The sequence below is a fragment of the Puntigrus tetrazona genome, chromosome 11, assembly GCF_018831695.1.
Source record: "Puntigrus tetrazona isolate hp1 chromosome 11, ASM1883169v1, whole genome shotgun sequence".
NCBI classification, from domain to species: domain Eukaryota; kingdom Metazoa; phylum Chordata; class Actinopteri; order Cypriniformes; family Cyprinidae; genus Puntigrus; species Puntigrus tetrazona.
The window spans coordinates 15994517-16020346 of record NC_056709.1 but is presented as its reverse complement, the minus strand read 5'-3'; the positions used below and the strand labels follow the sequence as shown (position 1 = coordinate 16020346).

General features: G+C 37.4%; 1 protein-coding gene across 6 annotated transcripts in view; it reads right to left on the bottom strand.

Annotated features, from left to right (window-relative positions):
• Positions 1–25830, bottom strand: part of nlgn1 (neuroligin 1) — a 217895-nt gene that overhangs the window by 98433 nt on the left and 93632 nt on the right. For 5 of the 6 annotated variants that reach the window (XM_043252837.1, XM_043252836.1, XM_043252838.1 and 2 more), the window contains 2 exons: positions 14624–14683; positions 9322–9474 (listed from right to left, as the gene is read on the bottom strand). In XM_043252837.1, coding sequence (XP_043108772.1) covers positions 9322–9474; positions 14624–14683 — 213 coding nt within the window. The remainder of the gene's footprint in view (positions 1–9321; positions 9475–14623; positions 14684–25830) is intronic. The other variant, XM_043252841.1, reaches the window with a different exon arrangement.

Below are 25830 nucleotides of genomic sequence, written 5' to 3'. Positions count from 1 at the left end.
ATTGTGGCTCTCTCTTCAATACATGTAACTTTATCATAATTCAAAAGCACAATGATATTTATGTATGCGAAGATTTATAAAAAAAAAAACGGAATTTACAATTAAAATACTTATTCTAGTAGTAATAGTCTTGTTACTGCTGTTGTTGGAAATATTTTAATACATTAATATAAAAGGAAAAATTATATTTTTTCTCTATATTTTAATTATGTATGTAATACTTTACCAGTCAAACCATTTAATAAATTATTAAAAAATTATCTCTCTCTCTCTCTACATACATATTTTTGTAAAATTTTACAAATATTTACTATAATAATTATATATATATTTATTTTTACAGTAAATTATTTGTGTTATTTATAGTTATCACATATTAATATCCAAATAAAATGTACAACAATATATCATCTGTCCATATATATATATATATATATATATATATATATATATATATATATATATATATTTATATATATGTCAAATAATTTAATAGCTATAATTAATAAATACTTAAAAATACAATAAAATTACAATAAAAAAAAAAAAATAGTACTGCTGTAAATAATATTATAGTATATTATAGTATAGTACAGACATTTTAAAACAATGATAAGGATGTTTATTCTGACATGATAGTTAGGGTGTAAGGAAAATATATTACTTTTTACTTGACAGTTACACTGCGTGTCATTTTTAAGCAATTAAATTTCTAATCAGAATGTAGCTCTGTTATAAAAACCTTCCGTGCTTTGATGCAGCTTCTATGTGAAGAAAAATCGTTTTAGATAAACTACCCCTAATATAATTGGCTCACAACGCCATGAGGGGGCCCAGAGCACTATGAAGGCGGCGGGGGTGTCCTGAACGCCAGCAGGCACCACATACTACTTCACAAGTCTCCAGAATTGGAGCCTTCAAACCCACGAAAAGCAGGTAGCTCAGAAAGCAGTGGAGTAAATAAGATTTTGTTGAGGCCAAACAGAATAAACGGTATTACAAGAGCCAAGAAGCTTGGGGCTTGTGACTAGAGATATAAATCTTTATCTGTTCAGGCTACAGGCTAACCTCTGATTAACTGCATTTGGGGGAAATTTACAGCTGTGGATCTCCTCAGCAACAAAATCATAAATGAATCTCAGTGAAGGATCGAGGCAAGTTACAAGGACCGAGATGAATGACTTCAAGGTTCTGTACTATGTGGTGATCTTAATTCTGATAATCGAGAATGTTCCAGCTCCATAAGCAGACAAGATGGAAAGACCATCAAAAGTCAAGGTATTTCTAAATCGCAGAGGGATCATTCAGAGTCCCGTTTACAATTTTAAAATAAGACGTACCAGCGGCCATAGACTCGGGCCCTAGATCTACGCGCAGTACCTTTATAAGTAGAAAAAGCTCATTTCACTTATCTCTTATTTCCAGAGTACATAGGACACAGAATATCAAAACCCAAAGATAGTCACAACCCCAACTGCTCCCTACAAACGTGCCTTGTCCAGTATTGCTTTTACTGATAAAAGTGCAGCTGAAAATGCTGACGGAAAATCAGGGTAAAAAAAGTTATTTTCCAAAAGCGTCCCCTGTTCTGACCTCTAAAATGAGTCTTCAGTTAAAAGACCGGTAAATCAATATGCAGGACCATTTTGGCAAAAAATACAGCATGCAAGGCAGTAACACCCAAATGTTCATGTCTGTGTGATCTTCCTTCTTCTGTGACGCAAAAGAAGTTATTCTGAATCTTTCAAAGGTTTTTGTCCAAAGGAAGTCAAGAGGGTCTAAAACAATTGAACACACACACACAAAAACAAACTTTTATGTTCCACATATGAAAGAATGCATACTATTCAGTTGGTTGAGCTATCTTTTTAACATAAATGCAGCAGTAGCGTTTAGTATTTTGCAATACGAGAAAGGATTTCTAGGGAATCTCTATGGGAATTGTAATTGAATGTAATGCATGGGGGGGGTGAAAACCTAAGCACCAAACCAAAGATTTGTTCCACCCTTGGAGGTTTACACGCAATCCATCCTGGCTCAGAGGGTTCCCTGGCTTTGGTCCTGCAGCGTAGTTCATTTCTGAGGTGTTAAACATGTCCATCTGTTTTCCCCAGGCAGAAGCTACAGCGCTGCGTGAATCCCGGTGAGCACCTTGATCATCCGCAGTGGCAGTTGGTCCCAGCCGAAAAGCCCACGAGCCGACCCGGCTAATCTCTGGTGCCGTGGCAGAGATGGATGGAGGCACATGGACACATCCATCTGCTGGTACCCTCTTGCTTAACAGACCCTGCAGTGTGGCTGGAAGTGAGGGTGGTCAACCTGACAACAAGTCCCAGACACGAGAGAGGCCTCCTGCTCGCTCTGGGCTTTGAATTACTTGAGCTTCACGTGCAACTGGGGTTGAGTTCAATTTCTCTCCCCGATACAGTAAATAAAACCCTAAGGGTACAGGCAGCTATTTCATCCTCAAAAATGAGAAAAAATCTTCCTTCCCCAAACTACTCTAAGGCTGCTGGTTTGATTGTTTGGTCCAGTGTTCAGTTCCTGCCCATTCCATTTTATAGTTTCGTATTCTGTTAAAAAGTTTGAGGTCTTTTTTTCCTTGAAACGAATTGACATTTTTATTAATCAAACTAGAATAAATTCTTTTCAAGTAAGAATAAAGCCATGCATGATGTTTCAAAAATGCTGTTTTTTTTTTACTTTCTTTCTTCATGTTGCAGCAAAATCAGGAAATTAGAATAGATTTTGAAGGCTTATGTGACAATGAAGACTGAAATAATACATTTAGCCTTGAAGCTATAAGTAATAAAGTGCAAATATTTTTAAATTGATTTAACCGTTATTTACCCAAAAAAGACTCTCTGAGATCAAAGATTGTGTCTTGGCCAAAATGGGCAGCAATACAATCAGTTTTTAACACAGATTACGCAACACAATCACTAAAATCTAAAATCACTTAAAACAATTACATGTCACAGAATCATGTTCCAGCTGTCGAATAACTGTTTTAAAGTGATTCAACGGCAGCATATTTTGCTATACAAGTTACAATGATGGGTTGAGAGTTTGCAATATGATATAAACCTAAGAGCACCATGATAAACAGCATCTAAAGTAAAAAGAAGATGCGAGGGTGCAAACTTAATGAAGTATGGATAAAAAAGTAGCAAATGAAAAACAAACCTTGTTCCTGAAATAAAGCCCAAGCTTAATTTTCATTTTCAGAAAGGACATTGACAACAAGGATACTGGGATATTTGTACTAATTCAATCACATTACCTTGTAGTGTCTGAAGAGAGATTAAATTATTAAAAAAACAAAAAATTTGACCTGAAAATAACTTTATCAACATTCAGAACAAGTTTTAAATTGTTTCGTTCTTGACTAAATGACATCAAAGGCTGACTGAAGCTTATACATGGCTTGCTACCCAGAAGAAGCACTACAATACACAACAGTGTAACCTGCAGAAAAATGAAAGTTAGCACCCTGAAAGTTGTAATCAAGACTATTTATAAAAATGGTAAATAAAAGAGGCCCCAGCACAGAACCTTGAGGAACACCTTTGGCAATTTCCAAAGCATCAGATAGCTTATTCCCGCTTGAACACAATGAGTTTGTCTACTTAGATCATTTTAAACCAAAGAATAACATGACTTGATAAACGAAGCCTTGTTAATATATATATTTTTTAATATTTTTTATTAACCACCGTGTCAAAAAGCCTTTGATAAATCAATGGTTGCACAAAATTCACCCTTATTAATAAATCCCACAATATCATTATGATTTAGATTTGTTGTAGTGCTATTGTTTTCTCTTTTTTACGAAACCCAAATTAATTAATAGACAACTTGAATGCAAACAAGTTCACTGATAAGGCTTTCAAAGATCTTTGATAAAACACAGATCTTTGAAATTGGTCTGTAGTTATTTATTATAGTAGGATCCCCCCCCCCTTTTAACAGAGCAACAATAAAAGCTGATTTCCAAATTTCTGGAATGACACCAATATCTAATGAAAGATTACAAATATCAGTTAAAGGGGATATAATTAGGTCCGCTGCTAATTTCAAATATACAGGTTCCACACAATCAGGACCTAATGATTTGTTCATCTCAAGCAATCTGAGTGCTTAATTAACATCAGAACTCTTGATTTGTTTAAATCTAAACTCCTTTTTTAAACAACTTTCTGCATTAATAGGAATCAGTATCAGATCAGTACATATAAAACTTTGAGATTTAAATAAAAACCCAGAGAAAAACTAAATGCTTACAAGCAACAACACACTCATGTTTTTATGTGATGTAAGAATACCTTAAAAAAAACATTTTAAGTTAAGTTTTAAATGTTGCTTTAAATGTTTTAAATTGGCCTATTTATTTAGAAATTACAACAATTAATTTCAGTTTAGTTATTTAGTTATTATGACCTTGCTTTCAAATTTAAACTACAAATCTGCATTCGGTTAACCTCCATTCAAATTCAGGAATCGGAATGAATCAAATGGGAATTAAAAAAAATACCTCCTAAACCCAACTGGGAACGACACACAACCCTAGTAGCAAAGAAGCTATACTTTTGACATCCCTAATAAAATTTTTCTGGTCCTCGTCTACGGTAAGTTTAAAAGCAAACGGAGACCTGTCGTCAAAAAGACTCTCATCAGCACCAAAAGTTCTTTCCTCTTCCCAAGATCCCTAGGGATTACGATACTCCACAGAGAGAAAAGTGTCACCACAATCTCATTAACTCGTGCTTTAAGTCCAGGAATGCATAAAATCATGATGTCAAACTTCCATTGTGGATTCAACAGCACACCAAATTTGACTACTTATTAATATCTACATTGAGTCTAGCCTGGGGCGATCCACATGTCAGTGGAACCAGGCCAAAACTAGGAAGCGAGAAAGAGAGTCGGCTAAAGGAAGTGAGGGAGAGAGACTTTGGAGAAGAGGAGGAGAAGCCGTGAGTGAGTGAGTGGGCCCAGATGGACATCTGCTGCGCTCTTGCAGGCTGAACTAATCCCTTCGGTTAGCGGTGCTCACAGGGTAAAGCCTCTCTGATGGCAGATGTCCTCTGTCCTCTGTCGCTTGCCTTTTTGCCCTCTACCAATGCAGCCACCATTCATGACCAATGAGGCCCATTACTTAGAATAACGCACATGCACATACGTAGACTACTAAATCTGCAGGGGAGTGCTATTAAATCTGTAGGGTAGTATGAAATCTGGGTCAAGACCAGAGGTGGAAGTGATACATAAGCATTTAAGCTTTGCAGAGAGGGAGAACAAAATATATAAACATGCAGTTTTTGAAATGTTTTTAAACGAAGACTATAAAATACAGTTTTAAAAGTTTTAAAATAACATTTTCTCAAAAGTTTGGGATCAGTAAGACAAATGTTTTTTTAAATAAGCCTCTTAAGCTCATCAAGACTGCATTTATTTGATCAAAAATCCAGACAATATCAATTATACTGCAAAAATTTTCTTACAATATTACATAACATATCTTTTTTATTTATTGTAATATACTTTAAAATGGAATTTCTATGATGCAAAGCTGAATTTTCATCAGCTGTTAGTCCAGTCTTAAATGGCACACAATATTTCAGAAAACATTCTAGTATGCTGTTTATTATTATATCATTTATTAGAATTATAAGTGTTGGAAACAGTTGTGCTGCCAAATATTTTTTGTAACGCGATTCTCAGGATACAAAGAATACATATAAATACATATTTTTTGTGGAACCTATATATATATATATATATATATATATATATATATATATATATATATATATATATATATATATATATATATATATCAGGTTCCACAAAAAAATTAATAAAAATGAGCTATTTCTAACACTGATAATAAATCAGCATATTAGAATGATTTCTGAAGGATCATGTGACACAAGACTGGAGTGACAGCTGATAAAAATTCAGCTTTGCATTACAGAAATAAATGTAAAATAAAAACAAAACAGGATATTATTCCACATAGCCATGTTTAACATTTCACATTCAAAGTTAATTGATATTCAATTTTAAATATACTTTATATATTGCAGTATTTTAAAATGCACACATCCAAGTTGGCTGAGGTTTCTTGTCAAAAGACATAAGTTTGAGTAAACTGACCACCTGAGTCAAAACAAATCCCAAACATCCAGTACTAGCTAGCACTGTAGAGGCAAAATAATGGACGAGGGACGATCCCGTCGTTAAATGCTTGTTAAGATTAATAAACACCCTCCAATGAAGCATCTCCCCAGACGCACTGCTTCCTGAATAGGGTCAGACATCATACATGCTTCTTTAAAGACCCTGTGGCGTGCTTACGCTTAAGCAAGCATATGACTGAGGGGAATGAGAGAGAGAGAGAGAGAGAGAGAGAGAGAGAGAGAGAGAGAGAAGGGAAGTTGATGATAAAGGACACGGAGCTGAAGGCAAAAACGCGGAGAGAAAGCGAGAGAGGTGGAGGTTGGAGAAAGCAAAAGACTAATGAAACTGAAACATCAGGGGTATTTGTTTCAAGGGAGAAGAAAATTAATAAGCATGAAAAATAATAATCCTCAACACTGGGCCACATGGAATGATTAAAGCAAAACAGCAAACCAATTATTACAGGGTGAGCAATGCGGTAAAGTCTTGACAAAGAAGTAAACAACTGAACTAACCGGCACGTGAGCGCACACACCTCTGCCGCGACTGCATGTGTTTTACACCAGCGCAGCATTCAGCCAACCACTCGCACACTGACTAACAAGAGCCGATGACTCAAATCACAACCCATTTAGATCTAGTTCACAGTTCTACTGTAATTCAGTGCGTCATTCGTGAGCAAAGAGAAACGCTCTTTAAAAAAAGAAATTAAAAAGCAGTAGACCGGATGTGACATTAATATACTTTGTCTTTGTGTTTTTGTTTTTTCTTCTATTTAAAAAGTTCTGGGTAATTTGCGTAAGTTTGTTGATTTGTACACTGAGAGACCAGAGTTCAATGAAACCAGCTTTAAACACCAGCCCGGCCAGCAGGACAGGACTATATCACATCAACCAAACCCATCTTAAACCAGCTGGTTAGAAACCATTTTTCCATTTACTAGATCGTTTTTGGCTAGTTAAACTGATTAAAGGTCCCGTTTAAATTTGCTCTTAGAAACACCAAATGCCATTCCGGTCATTTTAATAGGAGTTCGTGAAAAAGCTAAAACTAGCAACTTGGTCATGCAACTTCGCAGTGTTCACCAATAAAAAACTGCTCGGGTTGCACGTTATTTATGGTGATTTCTGGCAAATTATGAAAAATGATTTTGCACTGCTATGACTGTTTTCTGTAGATCCCACCTTCTCACATGCTACAGTGTTTTCCAAATGCAAAATCCAGACATTTTTGACATATGGTTACCATACGTTTGAGAGCTATGAGCATACGTGGACAAACAAGTGATCGTCGACATTTCTGCCTTTAGTTTGCCTGCAAAAAAAAAAAAAAAAAACCTCACACTTTAACTCTATTTATTTAATCCGTATGGGTGTGGTGCTATTTTAGGATGAACACTTTTTGCTATTGGCTGGATTTAAAAGACAGTTGCTCAAGAGAATTGGGACACCGGCACTGCAAAAAAAAAATATGATGGCGGTGCTCGGTAAAACAGGCCCTTATGCCAGCTGATTAGCTGTCGGAGAGCAGTTTTATTCAGGGGGGCATGACGAGAGCGACTCGCTCCATAAATCTACAACAGTTCTGATAATGACACTCAGACTGTGTGCAGTGCTATAATCCATTAGGCTCTCTCACATTACAGCACCTTTCCCAGAAGCTGCTCCAGAGCTTACCCCAGACAACCATGAGAAAAACATAGCAACAATAAATTAAGGGTTGTGGCATGCGGGCACATGCTTAAACCCCCTAATGGATCTGTGTGCCTTAGCTTGAAAAAAAATAGCCAATCATCAGCAGTGGATTTGTTATAAAACGCTAAGGGTGACTGAGGGAAGATGGCTGCAAGCTGAATCATTAGTGGAGAAAGATCACATTGGGCCTCATTTACCAATGGAGAGATGTGCTGTGATGACTCGGATGCAAATAACTAGTCTAATTTCAGAATTCATGCATTCATTTTTATGAAGCGCAGACCAACAACACACGCTAACAGAAGCCTCACCCGCCCAGCTTATCAGCATCGTTTCAGCACCTTTCAGAATGGTGACTTATACTGTACAGATGACAACAATATCGTTAAATTGATCATAAAAACCCTGTTAACATATCTATAACAAGCCTTTCCAAATGAACACCTCGCAGATTGACCAGAGCATGAATTATAGCTCTTTTTAAATAGAATCAAAGTCATCAAATTGACAGACATTCATTGCAATAATTCATCCATGCTATTGCTTTTTGAAGATCAAATTGACCCTGCATGAGCTTAGGAGTGACAATTCCCCCCCCCCCATAATTGGTCAATAACCAATTTATTCCAAATGAAGCATTCACTAAGTTGATCAATAAATTTATCAGACTGAAAATTACAAATGACCCTCAACAACATCCAATATACAGCGTGTTGCGACAAAAGAAAGCATTTACAGTATGAGTGATTGGAAATTGTATAAAATGAAAACACTGACTGACATATAATGAACACAATGATATATTTGTGTAAGAGCTTTGCAGACTAATCTGATGAAGCAATCTGAGAAAAGCAGCCATTGCAATAGATATTTTATCCAAATTGCTAAATGCATTTGTACATAAAAACTTTCCTCTGATAACAGATGCTCCGTATCTAGACAACTGGAATCTGGCAAACATCTTATCTTGTAGAAACTATCCAAAGCTTATTAATCCAGCACCATTAGCTTGAGGCGATCTCAATCATTAAATAAAAATACCCAATTGAAAAATTACAACTGATAGGAGAAGAGAAACAGCGATTGGGAAAGAGTCAGAGAAACACACACAGCTAGAGGTTGTTGTTTTGCGATTGAAACCGGAAGGCCATAAAGATTTGATAGTTCCAGTATTTACGATCACCTTAAATCATGTACAACTACAGCAAACTTTTCTATAATAAGTTTTCATGCATGCGTGCTGCTGTGGAGAACCATTGCCACTTCACCCGTTTTATGCTTATGAGCTTGAGGCTATTCACAGGCAACTAAATCATCTTTCAGTGGAGGGAAATAACACCTCAGCGGAGAGAAACAAAGCTAAAACAAGCCATTCGGTGGAGCGCATGAAACCGGGAACTCAGATGCATGATGGGTAAAGTTGAGCAAAAACTGAATTGCTTACCGAGCACGCCAAGCCTATAGTTGACGGTTATGACGATGACGTTGCCGTAACTGGCCAAGATGCTTCCATCGAACATATTTGCTGTCCCTTCCATGTACGATCCTCCGTGAATGAAAACCATCACAGGTTTGGGGCTCCCGCTTTCACGAATGTCTGGAAAAAGGAGGGTAGAAACGATTAAATGACAAATTACTGTAGACAGCTGGAAATGCATTCAGAGCTGAGGGCTCCCATTTTGCTCAAATTGGCCACATTGGCTTTATTTTTAAGACAGGATCGGTTTTAGAAATGGGCTCATTAATTTCCTAGGCAATACAAATGTCATGTTCCTGGTGATGGAAAAATTCCTGTTACTTTTTTTTTTTTTTCTCTTAAGGGGTTTGTCAGTAATAAAACGTGCAAATTAAAACGGGCATTTTAAATTTCCACAGTAATGCTTTGAATTAACTAAGGTTTTGAAAGATGACTAAGAAACAAGGTGGGCAAACTTCCTCGTCTGTGCTTTCCGAATGGGCTCTGCCTGTCGCTTCACCTCATCTTCTCAGATCCCATTTGTCTTTTAGCAATGAAAATGGCACACTTTTTAAATTTCCATACATTGCTTAGGCAAAGTAATCCACTTTGGGAAAATGGTCTCTGTCCGAGAGGGAGGCATTTTCAAAACACAAATGCGATGCAGATGATAACTTTCGTCTTGCTTGAGGGAGAGTGCCATTTCATCATGGTTGCAAAGCCTTCACATAAATCTGTTATTTTATTGGGCGTGCAGGGACCTGCTTCTGGGAGGTCTCGTAACAAGCGAAGGAACTAATGAAAAAAGCAATAATTTTCTAAAACAATTTTCTTAAGGTCCCTAAACAAGACCACATCTTGCCAAATGTGCGCGCACACAGTAGTTCTTTTTTTTATCAGTCATTTGTTGTCTCTTCTCATCTCAGTTAACTTCTTTTCTCTCTTCTTCTTGTAAATGCTCCAAGTGAAGTTTGCATACAATGGATCTTCAGTGTCAGGTGATTCAATGTCTCATTGTCTTCTCATCTCATCCCGTTCCTTTCTCTTCTCTTCTCTTCCATTTCTTTTCTTCTTCCAAAATGTACATAATGGGTTTGTAATTGTCAGGCAAGAAAATGCCTCGTCTTGTTTTATCTCGTCCCTTCTGGTCTAATTTCGTCTCACCTCCTAGAACCATCCTGTCCCATCTCTTCTGTTCTTCTCCTCCAGAATACTTAAAGTGAGATTCGCACACAACACAATAGCTCTTCTTCATCAGTCAATGTAATTTATTATCTTGGCTCTTTTTTTGTGTCTTGTGACCTTGACCTGCACCCCGTCCTTAAATGTTTAAAGTGAGATTCTCGTGAGATTTGAACAGGGCTCAAAGTAAGTATTCGGTAACACTTTAGAATAGGGAACACTTATTCACAATTAACTACAACTTTTCCCTCAATACAATTCTAATTTGCTGCTTATTAATAGTTAGTATGGTAGTTATTAAGTTTAGGTATTGGGTAGGATTAGCGATGTAGAATAAAGCATTAATACGTGTTTTATTACTACTAATAAATGGCTAATATTCTAGCAATATGCATGCTAATAAGCAACTATTCAGGAGACCCTAAAATAAAGTGTTACAAAGTATTCTTTATCAGGCAACCTAATGTCTTATCTTTCTCTGTCCCTTACTGCCCCATCTTCTCTCTTCTTTCCAAATGCTCAAAGTGAAAGATTTTCCTGATTCAGGTGATCTCTTTTCTTTTCTCATCCCGTCTCCTCTTGTCTCATCTTCTCTCTTCTTATCCCACCTTGTCTCAACTCCCCTTTTTATCTCTTCTCCGCTCCATCAGTTATGAAAGGTCTCATCTTCTCTACTTTGGTCTCATATCACTCCTTTTAATGTCTTTTCTATTCTCACAACAGTTTTTCTTCATCGTTCTCGTCTTGTCCCACTGAGTCCCGTCCCATTCCATCTATTTTGTTTTCCTTTTGCAAAATATAGATGATTCCTCTTTATCAATGTCTTTTTTCATTTCTCGTCTCATCTTGTCTCATCACTTCCCTTCTCGTCTTTTCTTTTCCCAGCAACGTTGTGGCTTTGTATGAAAAAGTGCTTTATTAAGCTCTGATCATAATTAAAAAAGATCTTAAGATTCATATGTTTTTTTTTAAATTGAGCATTAATTAGGTTTTAATATCTTACATTCGCTGAAGATGAATGAACTGAATGACTCATGAGCCCCAGAAAACTGTAAACTAGCCCAGCGAGTCTATCGGTGTCCAGGAGGAAGAAATGACAGGAAGTGATTCCTCTGAGACACGAATACTACATTGATCCCTGTCATCTTTTCAGACTGACAGAAATACTCCACATCTGCAGGCCAAAGTTCATGCACAAACCAGTCTGTTTGTATTCTTGTAAGCCTTTTATAAATGTCATATGTCAACAATAAGTCCAGTGTCCCATGGCCTTTCTCCAAAATGTCGTTCTTAAATGATAACATGACTGGAGTTTTTTGTTCTGAAAGCAAAGAGCTTTGTTTTTAAAACCGTAAGGTCAGTAGAAACCCCTATGCGCGCCATGTTTATTCAGAGCGTTTTTGGAAACTTTTCCATAAAAATAAAGTCAGTGGAGGCAAATGTTGCTTTCCACTTCCACTGAATGGACAAAAATAGTTAAAAATTGTTCAAATGATCAAATTATGTGTTCCGCAGACAAAAGAGTGAAAAGAATTTGAAGATTTCTTCCTTCGAGTAACCCAATTCCTCTTAAATTTCGATCTGGCACAATCTTAGACCACATACTTACATTGTCTCTTGGGCCTACTGCCACAGATTACTTGAAAAAGTCAATAAACGTTGTACCCTTCATACTAAAGCGCCAGATTAATGAACGTGTCAAAAGTGGCTATTGATTTTGGTGATAGTTTGCTTTAGTAAATCTCCAGCAAATAGTCATATCTGGAGAATCCCTTGGCATTTGAAGTTGTTATGTATGATTGATGATCCGGGGATATGGCCCGTACGCAGCTTTTATATCAAAACCAAAAATGTAAACTAATTAGAATAGATATTAATATCTGTGAGTGGGCCACTGATGTGATCAAGCCAATTACTGGATCTATGAAATAAAATCAGAGGAGCTGGTTGGCGAGAACTGTCGCCGATGCCACGGCAGCTGGTATAAGCAGTGTGCAGTAATAAGGTAGCGTTATGTCTACATAATTAATGTGCGCTCTGTGTCTCCTCTCAGCCCTATCAGCTGCAGCTGTCTAAGAGCCAAACGGCGGCCCTTTTCCACTTAGCAAAAAGCGCGTACAGATAGGCCTCAGGAATTTGAATAAACGTGTTTACTTAAATGTTTAGCTCGTTCGGCTACATGAGTTCACTCAAGCGTTGCATTTAAAAGAACTTTTGAGCGAAATTTGATGAAAACTGTGGTAATATAGGTCAAGCTGTTTCTAGGTACGTCAAAAATAAGCAATTTGCATGTTTAAGTACTGTCTGATTCGGAAGTCACTCTTTTTTTCGACGACAGCTAACGTCAAGCAGACTTCGTCGGTTTACAGTGAGCTTGAAGTATTTCGACACAGCGTTTACGTTCATGTTTGAAGGTAGATGTTTGAACTAGCGACACCACAAACATTTTACTTACTAGCAAATGCACAGTTACATTTCAGAACAATGTACGTTTCTGGGGAAAAAAAAAAAAACAAGCTAGCGCAATAACAAGTATTTTAGCTAGAACAAATGAACACAGGTAGCGAAGACAAATGCTAAAGCACTACTTTTAATTGCGTTGCGTTATGAAGCTTTACACCGGAGCAGGCTGAAGCAGCAAATGCATTCTTTTAAACTACTTCATATCGTAGCACTGAGGTGATTTAGGTTTAAGAGTAAATCTGTTCAATTATCCGTTCAAGCTCAGTGCTGTGACTTTGTTTGTTTACTCGTCAAAAAAGTGAATTCTGTTACTTTCTTATTACAGCACATTGAGTAACCAGCAAGATATGTTTTCAAAATAGCTTCTCAACTCCGATGTACATGAACGAAGGAAGGCTCGGGCTGAAAGTTGGGGTTGTTTAGGCAAATCCTTGAAAACAAGAAGTTGGAACAGCCGATCACTGGAGACATCTTAAAAGATCCACAGTAGATCTGAGAAAGCATGTTGCAGCCATAGGGAAGCTCTTGGTTTTGTAAGGACTTTGTAGCCATTATAGCTTGATGTACGACATACCCTTGATGGGCAGCTGCTAGTGTCCTCAAGGTAATTCAGGCCAGGGTTCTGAAGATGCTGAAGTTTGCGGCTGATTTTGGCGATGAGTGTTTTCCCAGTACTGTATATCGTCAGGCCTGCTTAAGAGGATTACTCAGTCGGTTTTCAAGAGAGTTCATGCGAGATACTCTGCGGGATTCTCACTGTATATTTGTGTTGCTGTAATCTTTTGATGTGCAGATCAAAGCGAGCAGGCTCTTTCCTGGTTTTAGCCTCCTCTAATTGGTTCTTATTTCATTTCATTATACAGGAGACAGTTTTCACTGGGCTTCTTTTCTGACATGAACACCAAAAGAAATGCTTTTATCACATACAGTCACTCAGGGATTATTATCATTAGATTTTGTACCTCTTTTACAGTCCACAGCCGAGGCATTTAATCGATGTGTTAATTTGTTGTGCATCTCTATAGATTTTTGCACAACCACTAAACATCAGGCAATTAAAAGTCGTCTCAACGGCTGGACAGTAATGACTATTGATGCACAGTCTGATGGAAATGCAGACATGGCATTTTGGATTCCAGGAACATACAATGTTGCGTAGGAAATTTTTGAAGGGGCTTCTTGTTGAATTTTAGAATATTGTCAATCTGGGATATACAGTACATATATATATATATATATATTTTTTTTTTTACAAGGGGATTACCTCAGAATATATATATTTTAAAAAAGGCAGAAGGGTTGAAAAATCATGCAAAAAGTGTTAAGAATTAATATTAGGAACATTAGTTTGTTTGTTTGCTTGTTTTCGTTTTGTTTAGGTGAGATGCAACATATAAAATTAAAAGGAAATGATAATAAAAATATTCAAGCAAAATCCTATGAAGGGTTATTAACAATTATGTGTATCTGGAATGACGGGAGACAGGTCACATCAAGCAAAAACGACAAAACACATCCAGCAAAAAACGAGCAAGAAAAAAAAAATCTCCACTCTCAAAAAAGGACAAGAAATTTAAGAAAAACAAAGAAGAAAAAACCGGAGGGTTCCTTGTCATGCATATCAGTTTGGCATCAAAAAAAATACCTTCATCCTCAGCACCGTCATTATCAGCTAAATCATCATTCTGTTTCTTTGAAAGAGGACCTAGGATCAAGAATGGAAAAGATGGAGCAGAGAGAAAATACAAGAGCAAACAAGCCTTCAAAAAGTGCTTCAAAGACACAAAGAACTCGCATTGAAATCCTTGACCCCCCAAAAAAGAAAGAAAGAAAACCAGAAGGGAAGTTCTAAGCTAAAAATTAAACATGTTTAGATGTTTACAAAGTTGTAAAACAGAAACGAAACTCCTTACTGCCTTACCGACTCATGTAACAGTACAAGACAAGACATTAGTTTAAAGTCAAAAATCTTTCTTTGTCTGATTATCAAGGGGAGCAATTCTGTTTTTCACAGGGTTAACTATTCATTGCTGGGTTTTGACAGTCAAAAATGTTTAAACATGTTTTATGCTAATACACAGCATCTCTCAAACTCATTCAACAGCCAGTGCCCTGTGTTGTTATTTTACACCTGTGGCTCATTTCGCAGATCATAACGGATTTATTAAATGGACTGATTATTAAAGGAAACATCGTTGCAAGCGTAAAACGAGAATCTTCATGCTCACCGTTTGCTTTTTAATCTGCCAAATAATGCAGAGAGGCACAGCAGAAATAACAACGCAAGTCAGAGGCCGCTGAAGATTAATACAGTTTACTTGCTTTTTTTCTTTTCAGCAATAGAGTTTCAGACTCAAGAATGCAGGAAACACTCACACGCGCAGACGTACAACAAACACAGATGAACCCGTGCATGCGGGAAGCTCATTTAAAATAAGCCAACACCAAGCCAAAGGTTCCGGTGCGCATGCAGGGGTGTGTATATACATAGCGTGTGTGTGTGAGAGAGAGAGAGAGAGAGAAAGAAGGGCAGGAGGATTGGGGGATGAAGCAGCTCTCTCAGCCAAAAGTCAATCTGTCCATTTAATCAGACAGCTGGGGCCAAAACTCATGACCCACACATTCTAATGGACCACACGGGGGGGAATGGAGAGGGCCGTGCGCTGCATTGCGTCCATTTTATTTTTGGTGAAGTTCTGTGTTTTCTGGTCTGGGCCAAGACCTCTGCAACTCCAAAAACGGGTTGAAAATGTTTCGAATAAAAAGCATTGTTAATATTTAAGGCTCTTCCGCTCATTTCTCTGAAAAAGAAATAAACATTGTGCATTTGCATATAAAACAGGCTAAACGCAGGAGATAAATATTCAGCTCCATAAATCAGGTCAATCAATGCCCTGCGTTCGCGAAAATGAATTCAGAAAGTGGAGGGAAAATGTAAAACATTTGATTAGATTAAAGGTACATTCAGTGTCATCACAGACAGCGAAAATGTAAAAAAAAAAATGCTAAATTAATTAAATCAAGCAATTTGCAAAGTGATTTGCATTTAAACAAAATATTGGGCCAAATTCAGTAAAAACAGAAAATAAATGTGTGTGTGTGTGTGTGTGTGTGTATACATTAAAATTTGTTTAATAAATTACTCTTATGAAAGTAAATGTACTACTACTACTAAATAATAACACTTTCACTGAATTTGACCCATTGACCTTAAACAGAATGCTTCATTGGTGAAAATGAAATAAATTTAAATGTTTTCAGTACCATAAGCGGCCCTGTAAAGAAATAATAATTCAATAAACAGCCAGTCCACACCAAGAACTGACCAAATCCTTATTCGACAACACAACTTCCACAAATAAGCTCACACAATAACATCAACTATAATGAAAATGACCCCAATATCCCTGTCTCGCAGCCTTATAGTTCTGTAGCTTATTACACAGGACGATTTTTATCAGTGGATAATTGCTTTGAGAGCAGTCTTCATTATACAGGGTGGAGAATTTGAGCGCCGCCCAGACTCCAGCTGACACGCGGGCCAGGGGTGAACGGAGCGAGCAGACAGGCAAAGGAGCGAGGCCTGGCTTAGAGTTAATCTCACCATCAGTACAAAACATGTTTGCGAAGACAGACTTTCTCTGGATCACAAAAAGCCGCAATGGAAACAGTGTTTCCACCCGATGGGTAAAAAACATGTTCTGAGGGAAAAACTAAGGCTGTGACACACAAAGCCGAGACATTTTTTTCAGGTGTGTTACACACTACAGGCACTAGTTGGACCCTGTCAGTGGCTTTTTGGCCGACTGAACATGTTACACCTGAGTCAGGTGGCTCACTCTGATTGGCTCTTTAACCAGTGCATGAGATGGAAAACAAAAGCAAACAAATGAAATCAAGAATGCACTCACAGACTGCTCTTCTAAGGGGGGTGTTTAATTTATGTTTTGGTGGCCTGAAAATAAACTTTCAAAAATATTTTCTTAGTGAAAAATGCCATGTATTAGATGTTCAGTCATGTTCAGGTATGTGATTTTCTTTGATGCAACATGTTTAGTAGCGCTGCCCTCGAATGTTTCTGTTCGACTACAAGTCGTACATTTGAAGCATTAATAATGAATATGTCAGGAAAAAACAGTAAAGAGACTGAATTGACAATTTAATGATTTGATAAACCAGTGCTTTCTTTGTTTTCAGCATCAGAGATGATCTCGTAAACACAGACTTGTCATCTAGTGAATGATTCATATGAATGACATAATCAGAGAATTTGTTTTGAAGAATTAGTTCATATGAAAGTACTTTTAACTCCATGTCTGTAAAAATAAATAAATAAATATATATAAATAATATATATATATATATATATATATATATATATATATATATATATATATATATATAACATAACATATATAGTGCATTGTTTGCTTTCTTTATTTTACAAAAGCACGGAATTGTGACTGCATGCATATTAACAAATTCAAAATATGTATTACTTTTATCTGTATGACCAAAAATTACAGATTACAACATTTTCAGATCAAGTGCGTCCAATTCGTGTCCCATCTCTCCTGCAGTAATGTTATTAGCAGCAGTAGTAGTACTACCATTACATTAAGTAATATATCTCTGTTTTTAACTATATATATATATATATATATATATATATATATATATATATATATATATATATATAAAAAACTTTGTTTTGCTTTAAGTTTCTGTATATAACAAAACTGCGAGGCTGAAAACACTACCAGAGTCATGCGCTCATTAGTGGGGGTGTCGTAAATTAAACTGTGCTTCTGCGCCATTCATTCACAAAGAGACATGCAAAACATGCATGATTCATATTTAAACAGTATTTTTGTCACCTTACATTCAGAAACACTAGTCCACATTACATTTTGATTTAAGTGCACTGACCTACTTTTGATTTATTCATCCAAAATCTGTCAAAAAAATTGGCACGATCTGCAGGCTCAGTTTTGGTTTGGAACAACGAATGCAGACTATCGCCACCTGCTGGTGTAGACAGTTATTTCCTCTAAAGCAGGAAAAGAATGTACGCGCTCGTTGGCTATTGGCTGTGTACAATAAGTTGGCATTCGTTTTTTTTTTTTTACGTCGGTTTGGTGTGTCACAGGTTTTATGGAAGAAAAATAAGCAAAGGTTTTTGGCATCGGTTTCTCATAAAACTGAATCCGTATACTAAGTGTTTCCCGCCAAATTAATTTCCGAAATTCAGATATTTTAGGTTAGAGGTTGCTAACTGAGGAACGGAACGACCGAGAGACGCCAACAGAGCAGCTTTCCACAAATGCGCGCTTACAGCACTGCATGTTCGCCCGAACGAGAGTTTAAAAGCAGAGTTTATCTGAATTTTTTAAAACATCATCAACTCTCCATGTAAAAGCCCTTCTCGTTCTGTAATAGCACGATGTTTGCGGTTACATCTCATCAAATCAATCCATTACGAGCCGAGCTTTTATTCAAACCACACGTGAATCTGTTCTCTCGAAGCCTGGAAATGTTTCGAGACGGCAAAGGGGCGTTTATTCCCTTCACCAGCCTGTCACTTCGTCCCTGAGAGGGGTCACGGCCCCCGGCAGAAACCCTCTGCGTGACCCCTGCAGCTGGGTTCACCTCAGTCCCTCTCTCTTTCCTTCTCTCTCCGCCAGGTTCCAGTCTGCTGATCAAAGGCAGCAGGGTTCCCACAATTCCACTTGCGTGACCGCATCTGCCGCGTGCCGTCCGTGGGTCCAGCAGGCAGACTCCGCGATCACACGCTCTTTCGCTGTCATAACAAGCTAGATTGATTTATCATCGTTCAACTGCCTCTGACTCGCCGGCTCTGCCTACAAAAGCATTTCCATATCCGTCCTTACGCCCGCATCGATTGCTATTCACCTCTGACTGATAAACTGCTACTTCATGCCCGGCCACTGTTTAATGCAGTGCTCCGGTAGGATACACCCGACCGCCGGGACTCCGGGACGCTGACTGAGTAATCGATGCTCAGAGGTGGACCGAGCTGAGATCGAGCCCATTGACATCTCTGAGCATTTGTCAAGAAGCCCCTCTCAGACGCTCCTCTGAGCTTCGGCGCTCATTAAGGAGCCATAAGGAGTATCGGCGGTATCGCAGAGACGACGAGACGGTCTACACGTCGATCCCAGTGTAAATGTTACAGGAAAGGATGGCTAAAAAGCATATTAGCGTCATGAGCCTTGACTGTGCCCTGCATGGCAGAACGCAATAAGAGCTGATGAGTGTAATCACACACTCGGCAGAGATCTTTGGAAGATGTATGCGTGCTCTGCCGGGAACACGTTTGACTCTACGAGCCTGGGTTATTTAGCCGCTGAAAGGCCTAGAAAGTATATTTTGGTTGTTGGTGGGGTTTTTTTTTGGTTTTTTTTTCCCACGGATATATAAGTGCAGCAGGAAACACCAGCAAGAGAGTGGCTATCAGCTAAAATGCACCGAATCAGACAAACAGGCCGATTTGTAATGGACCTCAAAAAGCATGTTTTATATAAATGTTCACCAAAAAAATCAAAAGTTAAATAAATAAAAGAAATTGATGACATATGATGTTTATTTTTATTTATTTACTTTTTTGCCATTTTAAATGTTTTTTAAACGTCGATTTCATAATGATTAAACACCTTTCTAAACTATATTCTAAACTAAGATTTTTTCCATGGTGATTTCATTTATTTAAATGCGGTATAAATAAACACTAACATAACGACTAAATATATTTATACAGGTTTTCATTTGATTTGCATCACATTTTATATTTATATTAGTATGATAATATACTAATATACTATATACCTTCTTGCGTTCATGTAAATAAAACAGATTTGTTATTTTGGTAAGACTTTATTTTACAGATACACCTATTAGTTGCTTATTAGCGTGCATATTGCTAGAACATTAGCCATTTATTAGTACTACGCATTTGTAATATACTGTTTAACACGGTGAGCGCACTTCACCTCACATTCATGTAAATAAAACATATTTGTCATTTTATATTTACTTTGCTATTTCTTTTCTATGTTCCTATCCTTATGGCATGTTTTTTTTTTTTTTTTAACTAAAGTTTTGCGAGATTCCCTCACAGATGCGTGCAATGAAAGTCCCTCAACTTAAAACGCACTGTCCACTGACAAAAACACTTTCAAAAACTGGAGTAAACAAACACGCCAGACAAGCCATCCTTGCTTTGCCGTTCCTCCCAAAGCTGTTGTTTCAATGCTTTTGGTTGGTGCCTGCTATTGATGTCGTGAAACGCGCGCACTTAGATCCAGATTCTTTTTTATTTCTCCTCTGTTTTTCCGTAGCGCAGACAGACAGAAGAGCAGGCTGAGAACTCTCTCAAAGGAAAACATCCTCTAGCCACACTTGGGGATGTATACCAGGGCACAGAGTGATATGAGTGCTTTCCCCCGATCCCTGCCTAGTACAAGGATTCTCACAAATCCTGGCTAAACAAGCCTCGGGCTAGAAAACATGCATCATGTAGCTAAAAGCTTTAGCAGGCCTCCCATATACTTGAGAGAGAGAAAGAGAGAAGAAAAAGATCAAGATCAGTTGGTCAGAAGGCACTTTCCACGATTAGGGTAGTGGTCACTTTGTACCAATACTTTATTATATTAAAATTAACCTCAGCCTATGCCACCTCTCACTCTAAAACCTACGTTGTTATATAAAGTTGGTCACTTGTTAGTGTTCTCCAAGTCACTGGGCTGCGTTCCAATGCATAGTGAGCTGTCTGAGTGACTGACTCAAAAGGTAAATGGCTAAAACTTTAATCAACACACAAAAAAGGTACAATGGGGTGTAGCGGTGCATTTCTAATTGAAAACACATTCTATCGAGGTGTTTCAGCCGTCAGGATACAGGAAATATTTATTTTATGGTTACACCTATTAGTTGCTTATTAGCATGCGTATTACTAGAATATTAGCCATTTGTTAGTGCTAATTAGGCTAATATTAATGCCTTACTCTACATGACCTTATTCTACATCCATAATCCTTCCCAATAAGGCTGCACAATTCTTGCTAAAATGTGAATCACGGTTTTTCTCCATGGGAATTGGGATCACAATTCTCTCACACAAATAACGCATGAACGCGGCGTGATCTGAATGCAGAGAAATACATTTAGACGGCATTTCGAAAACAGAGAAATCTCAGGTGTCTTACGTAAGAAAATGATTTGTCATTTAAAAAAAAAAGTGTTATATTTTATTCTTTTAACCCTAAATGCTTGACTTACTTGTCACGTAGTTACGTTAAAAATGGAGTCTGTTTTTACAAAGGGAACAAAGGAAGTCAAACGGCCTTTAGAAAAAAAGGTAAAACAACAATGTCGGACGATTTGGAAGTTGAGGAAGAAAATAAGACGGAGGTTTTCACACCACTATATCTTTTTGAGAAAGAACAAAGAACTAATCGTGTGTAACATTTCCAATGTTCCATGGCTGGAATAATTGTAGAGCTGAAATGAAGCAGTTTTTAATTCGAATATTTGGCTGCGACTGAAGTCCACTGTACGGAGAAAAGTTCTGGAATATTTTCCTCAAAAACCAAATTTCTTTTTGGCTGAAGTTAAAACGCATTAACACCTTGGATGACATAGTGGGTAAGTAAATTATCAGGATTTATTTTTTTCTTAAAGTCAACAAATTCTTTAACCCTCATGCTACACTATACCGCTTTTCACATAATGCTGTAACAACGGCCGATTTGTAAGATAGTTTCACCATGGTTCCCTCAATAAAAAGCCCAACAGGCTTTGCTTTTTGCATTGTTGCAAAAAAAATAGGATCAGTGACCAACAAAAGTTTGATTCTTAGACATTTTCTTCTTCACGTTAATTCCTGCAAATGACAACAACTGTTATAAATGTCGACGCCCAGAATTAAAAAGCTACACCAAGGCTGCATGACTTTAGCATCACCATTTCTAAGCTCACAGCAACTCTTTTGAAAATATTTTTAACCATTTATACGTTTGATGTCATATTTAATGACCCCAACTAATTCTATAATGGCATTCAAAGGTGCAGTGTGTAAGACTGAGAGCTAGCAGTTCAAATACTACAAACACACATTTCAGTACAATTATGAGCTGTAGCTTTTTTTTCAGAGAAACAGCTAAACATGATATGATTCCTTGATAAGTGGGCAGGATCATACAGATTAAAGGAGAAGTATGTAAAATTGCCAGATAGCGGTTGAAACTGGTACTTCAATTCCGACACAGAATCTGCCCGAAAGTACAAATACTGGCTATTATTTTTCAGAGTAATAACTATGCAAACATAGCACGTGGCAACTTATTTTTTTGGCTTTAGAAGAGTCAAAAATGCACACAGCACCTTTAAACAAAAACCAACAAGTAAAAGCTTAAAACATATTTTTCTTAAAATAATTACTGAAAATACCTTGTGCTTTGTTTGGGTTCAAATTAGTCTACAGTATATCCATTTATACATTTGCATATATATTATAAAGGGATCATAATTGTATTTAATATAAACAATGCTCATCTGACAAATACCCAGCTAAAGCCAAACGTGCATTACATTTCCTCAAAGGGACGCGGCGTCTCAATTCCGATTCCTATCATGTCCTGTGGACTCCTCTTTACTCCCTGATGGGTATCCGGCTCATTACGAGCTTTGTCATCTCTCCATGTCGACTGTTATGACTTTGACAGCTTCTAATGAAATCTTTCCTCACAAATGTTACCTGCCTTTAAGTCCTGTCACTCTCCCTCTCTCTAATGAGCAGCACCTCGCAATTTGAGGCTGCGGTGACATTTTGGTCCCTGCGATTTTCCCCTCTGCTCTCAGCGGGGGCCTTCGGAGAAAATCATCCCACGCTCACGGCCCGGATATTGATATTTCCGTCAGTAGTTTCAGCTCGCCGCGACCAAGTGGCCACTTTCCTTTTTTTTTTTTTTTTTTTTCTTGCAGAACGGCAGCCATGTTGAAGGGAACAAATGTTCACACGGGTTTCTTGTGAACAGGAATGTCATAGTCCCACTACGTATTCCAGAGCCTCGAAGGGGGGAGGCAACATTCAAGATGCAGTGTTATCGAAGGCTAGAATAATTTTTTTTTTAAACGGATTGATCTTTGATGCTGCTTTTCCTCGTCTTTTGGGCTGAATTTGAAAACAGTGTGAAAGAAACAGGGAAAAATGGGGGGGGGGAGTGTGAAGACTGTCAACATGCTGCTGTCATGTAGAACAGCGTTGCTGTACGACTGGGGTGGATGCTCGTTTGACACGGCCGCCACATGGGAAGTCAACGCCTGCGAGCCTGACAGTGCCTGCTAGAAACACGACACAATCCCTCACAGAGAAACCCCGCTTCGCATCTGCTACCACTACAATATAAACCGTCAGTGTAGATGGATGGGTGAATAAACAGTACAGAAACACAACAGCGCTTTTAGGAGATTTGCTTTGTTTATTCACTATCGTCATTATTAGCACTTCCCACGAGTTGACTGCAAAATAAGGCTTAAAACTAGTTTTTCTTACTATTGTAGTTTTTCTTTTCAACAAATATTTTGTAAAATGAGGTGCTGCTTTAATGTCACAAAATCCTGATTGTAAAATTGCAAGAACTGTTCTGTTTTGTTTTCGGCACACCTATTAGTTGCTTATTAACATGCACATTACTAAAATATCAGCCATTTATTAATGCTAATTGACCTGCATGATCTTATTCTACATCCCTAATCCTCCCCAATACCTAAACTTAACAACTACCTTACTAATTATTAATAAGCAGAAAATTAAGGGAATCTGAGGGAAAAGTAGTAAACAACCGTTACCAATTCTTTTGAATCTGGCAGTATATGTTACATAATAATCAAAATCAATCACAATTCATTTTAAGGTCTAACTCTCACCATTAACTATGACCTAAACTTGGTGTTTCATAAGAGTTAGCAATGTAGTTGTCAAGTTGCTATACTACCATATTTATTTATTCATAAAATATTTTAAATATGTTTGTTTTAATAAAACAAAACAGCATGAGGTGGGCTTGCAGAATGAACTGAATGAACTGATTGAACTGAAATCCAATAAATTGTGTTTATAGATAAACGTATCACAGAAAATGTGTGTTTTATATAACATAACATAAATAATGAGTTTCACTAGCTTAAGAATAAAATGCATCACAATTTCTTTGCCCTGTTGCGGGACACTTAAGCTTTCATTTTTAGCTTATTTGTATTTATTTATTATTATTTTTAACAAATTTCCAAACATAGCTCCAGGATCATGCACGGAATCCACTGAAAGTAGCAGTATGAGTTTCAAACACTGTCTTTCATACGAGAGAGGTTACTCTGTGAGAACTCGCCTCCGGGTGACTGACGGATATAAATTTGGTGAAAAAGGGGGGATAAAGTAATAAAATATAATCATACGGAATTAATTCATATCATCACAGGTCCGGCGAGTCAGAAAAAGTGACCTAGAGTCAACAGGGAGAGCGGAGAGGGGGGGAAAGGTGGCACAATTTGATTAAGGGTATTCAGATGTACCCTTGACACACGCTCCAGAGGATTGTGGGCGAAAAAAGAAAGCTTGAAGGCCTCTTCTACTGAAGAGCTCGACGGCATTGAAGTTATTATTCATTCTGTGAGAACGCACAGAGAGAACACTAACACTGTCCTATTCAAATTTTATATGAAGCTCCTGTCACTGAGACGGTCTGAGGCAAGTTTGCCACCGAAAAACAAATTATCTCTTCCTAGTCAGTCAATAAATATCACAGAAACATTTATGACTACATGGTCAAAGATCTCAACATTGCTATATTACTAAATCAGATTTTAGTCGTCCTGCAGTATGCGGTATTCATCCTACGAGCAATAGAGTGGAATTAATTGCTTTCTTTTGCTGTCTGGATGTTAACAGCGGGATTCCACTGATGCATCATAGATGGTCATCTTCAGGTTTCGCTTTTCTTGCTTGCTTCCTTTTTTCTTTCCCTCACACCCCCTCCAATCCAGTCACTTTAGCTATCTTGCACTTTCTTTCTGGCAGGGGGCAAATGGTTCCTGATTCGAAATAGTCCATGCTGCATTTCAGCCGGCACAGATTTTCATGTTCGGAGAGAGAGAGAGAGAGAGAGAGAGAGAGGGAGGAGGAGAGAAAATGGGAAGCGGCGATACGGGTTGTTTTCATTCTGTTGGTCATTACGGTTCCACCTTTATGGGGTCATTCTAAAACACTTTAAGAGGAAAAAAGCTAAATGTGGCATGATGCACTAAAACAATTACAGAGGAGAACCTAATTTCTTCTGAACATTACTTTGAGTGAAGGCATTTCTTATTTTAAGCACTTCAACATTAAAGCCCATTATAGATAAACATGGAAGAATTGTTCTCAAACTTAGTCAGGAAGATGTAACCAAAACACAAAGTAAAAGGTTATTTTATAGTTCTTCTGTGTAGATGACTTATTTTAGCAGTAATGATGTAATGACATCTACGACACTGTAATATGAAATGATATTCTGATATGATAGTTTACGCTATTTTGCCAAGAAAAGGGGTAAATAATACATTACGTTTATATACAATTCTGCCATACAGTATTGGTCTTACTTTACGGCCATGTAAATTGCACAATTTTGTGAATTTAGGAATTTTGTGAATTTCTTTTTCTCCTCAAGTATGAGCTCCAAATGTACATATTATAGCAGCCATAAAAGTCAGACGTCTCAAATATGATACTTAACAAAACCGCATATGTACATAACATCATTCATTCGTTCGTTTTATGATTAAAGTAGAACT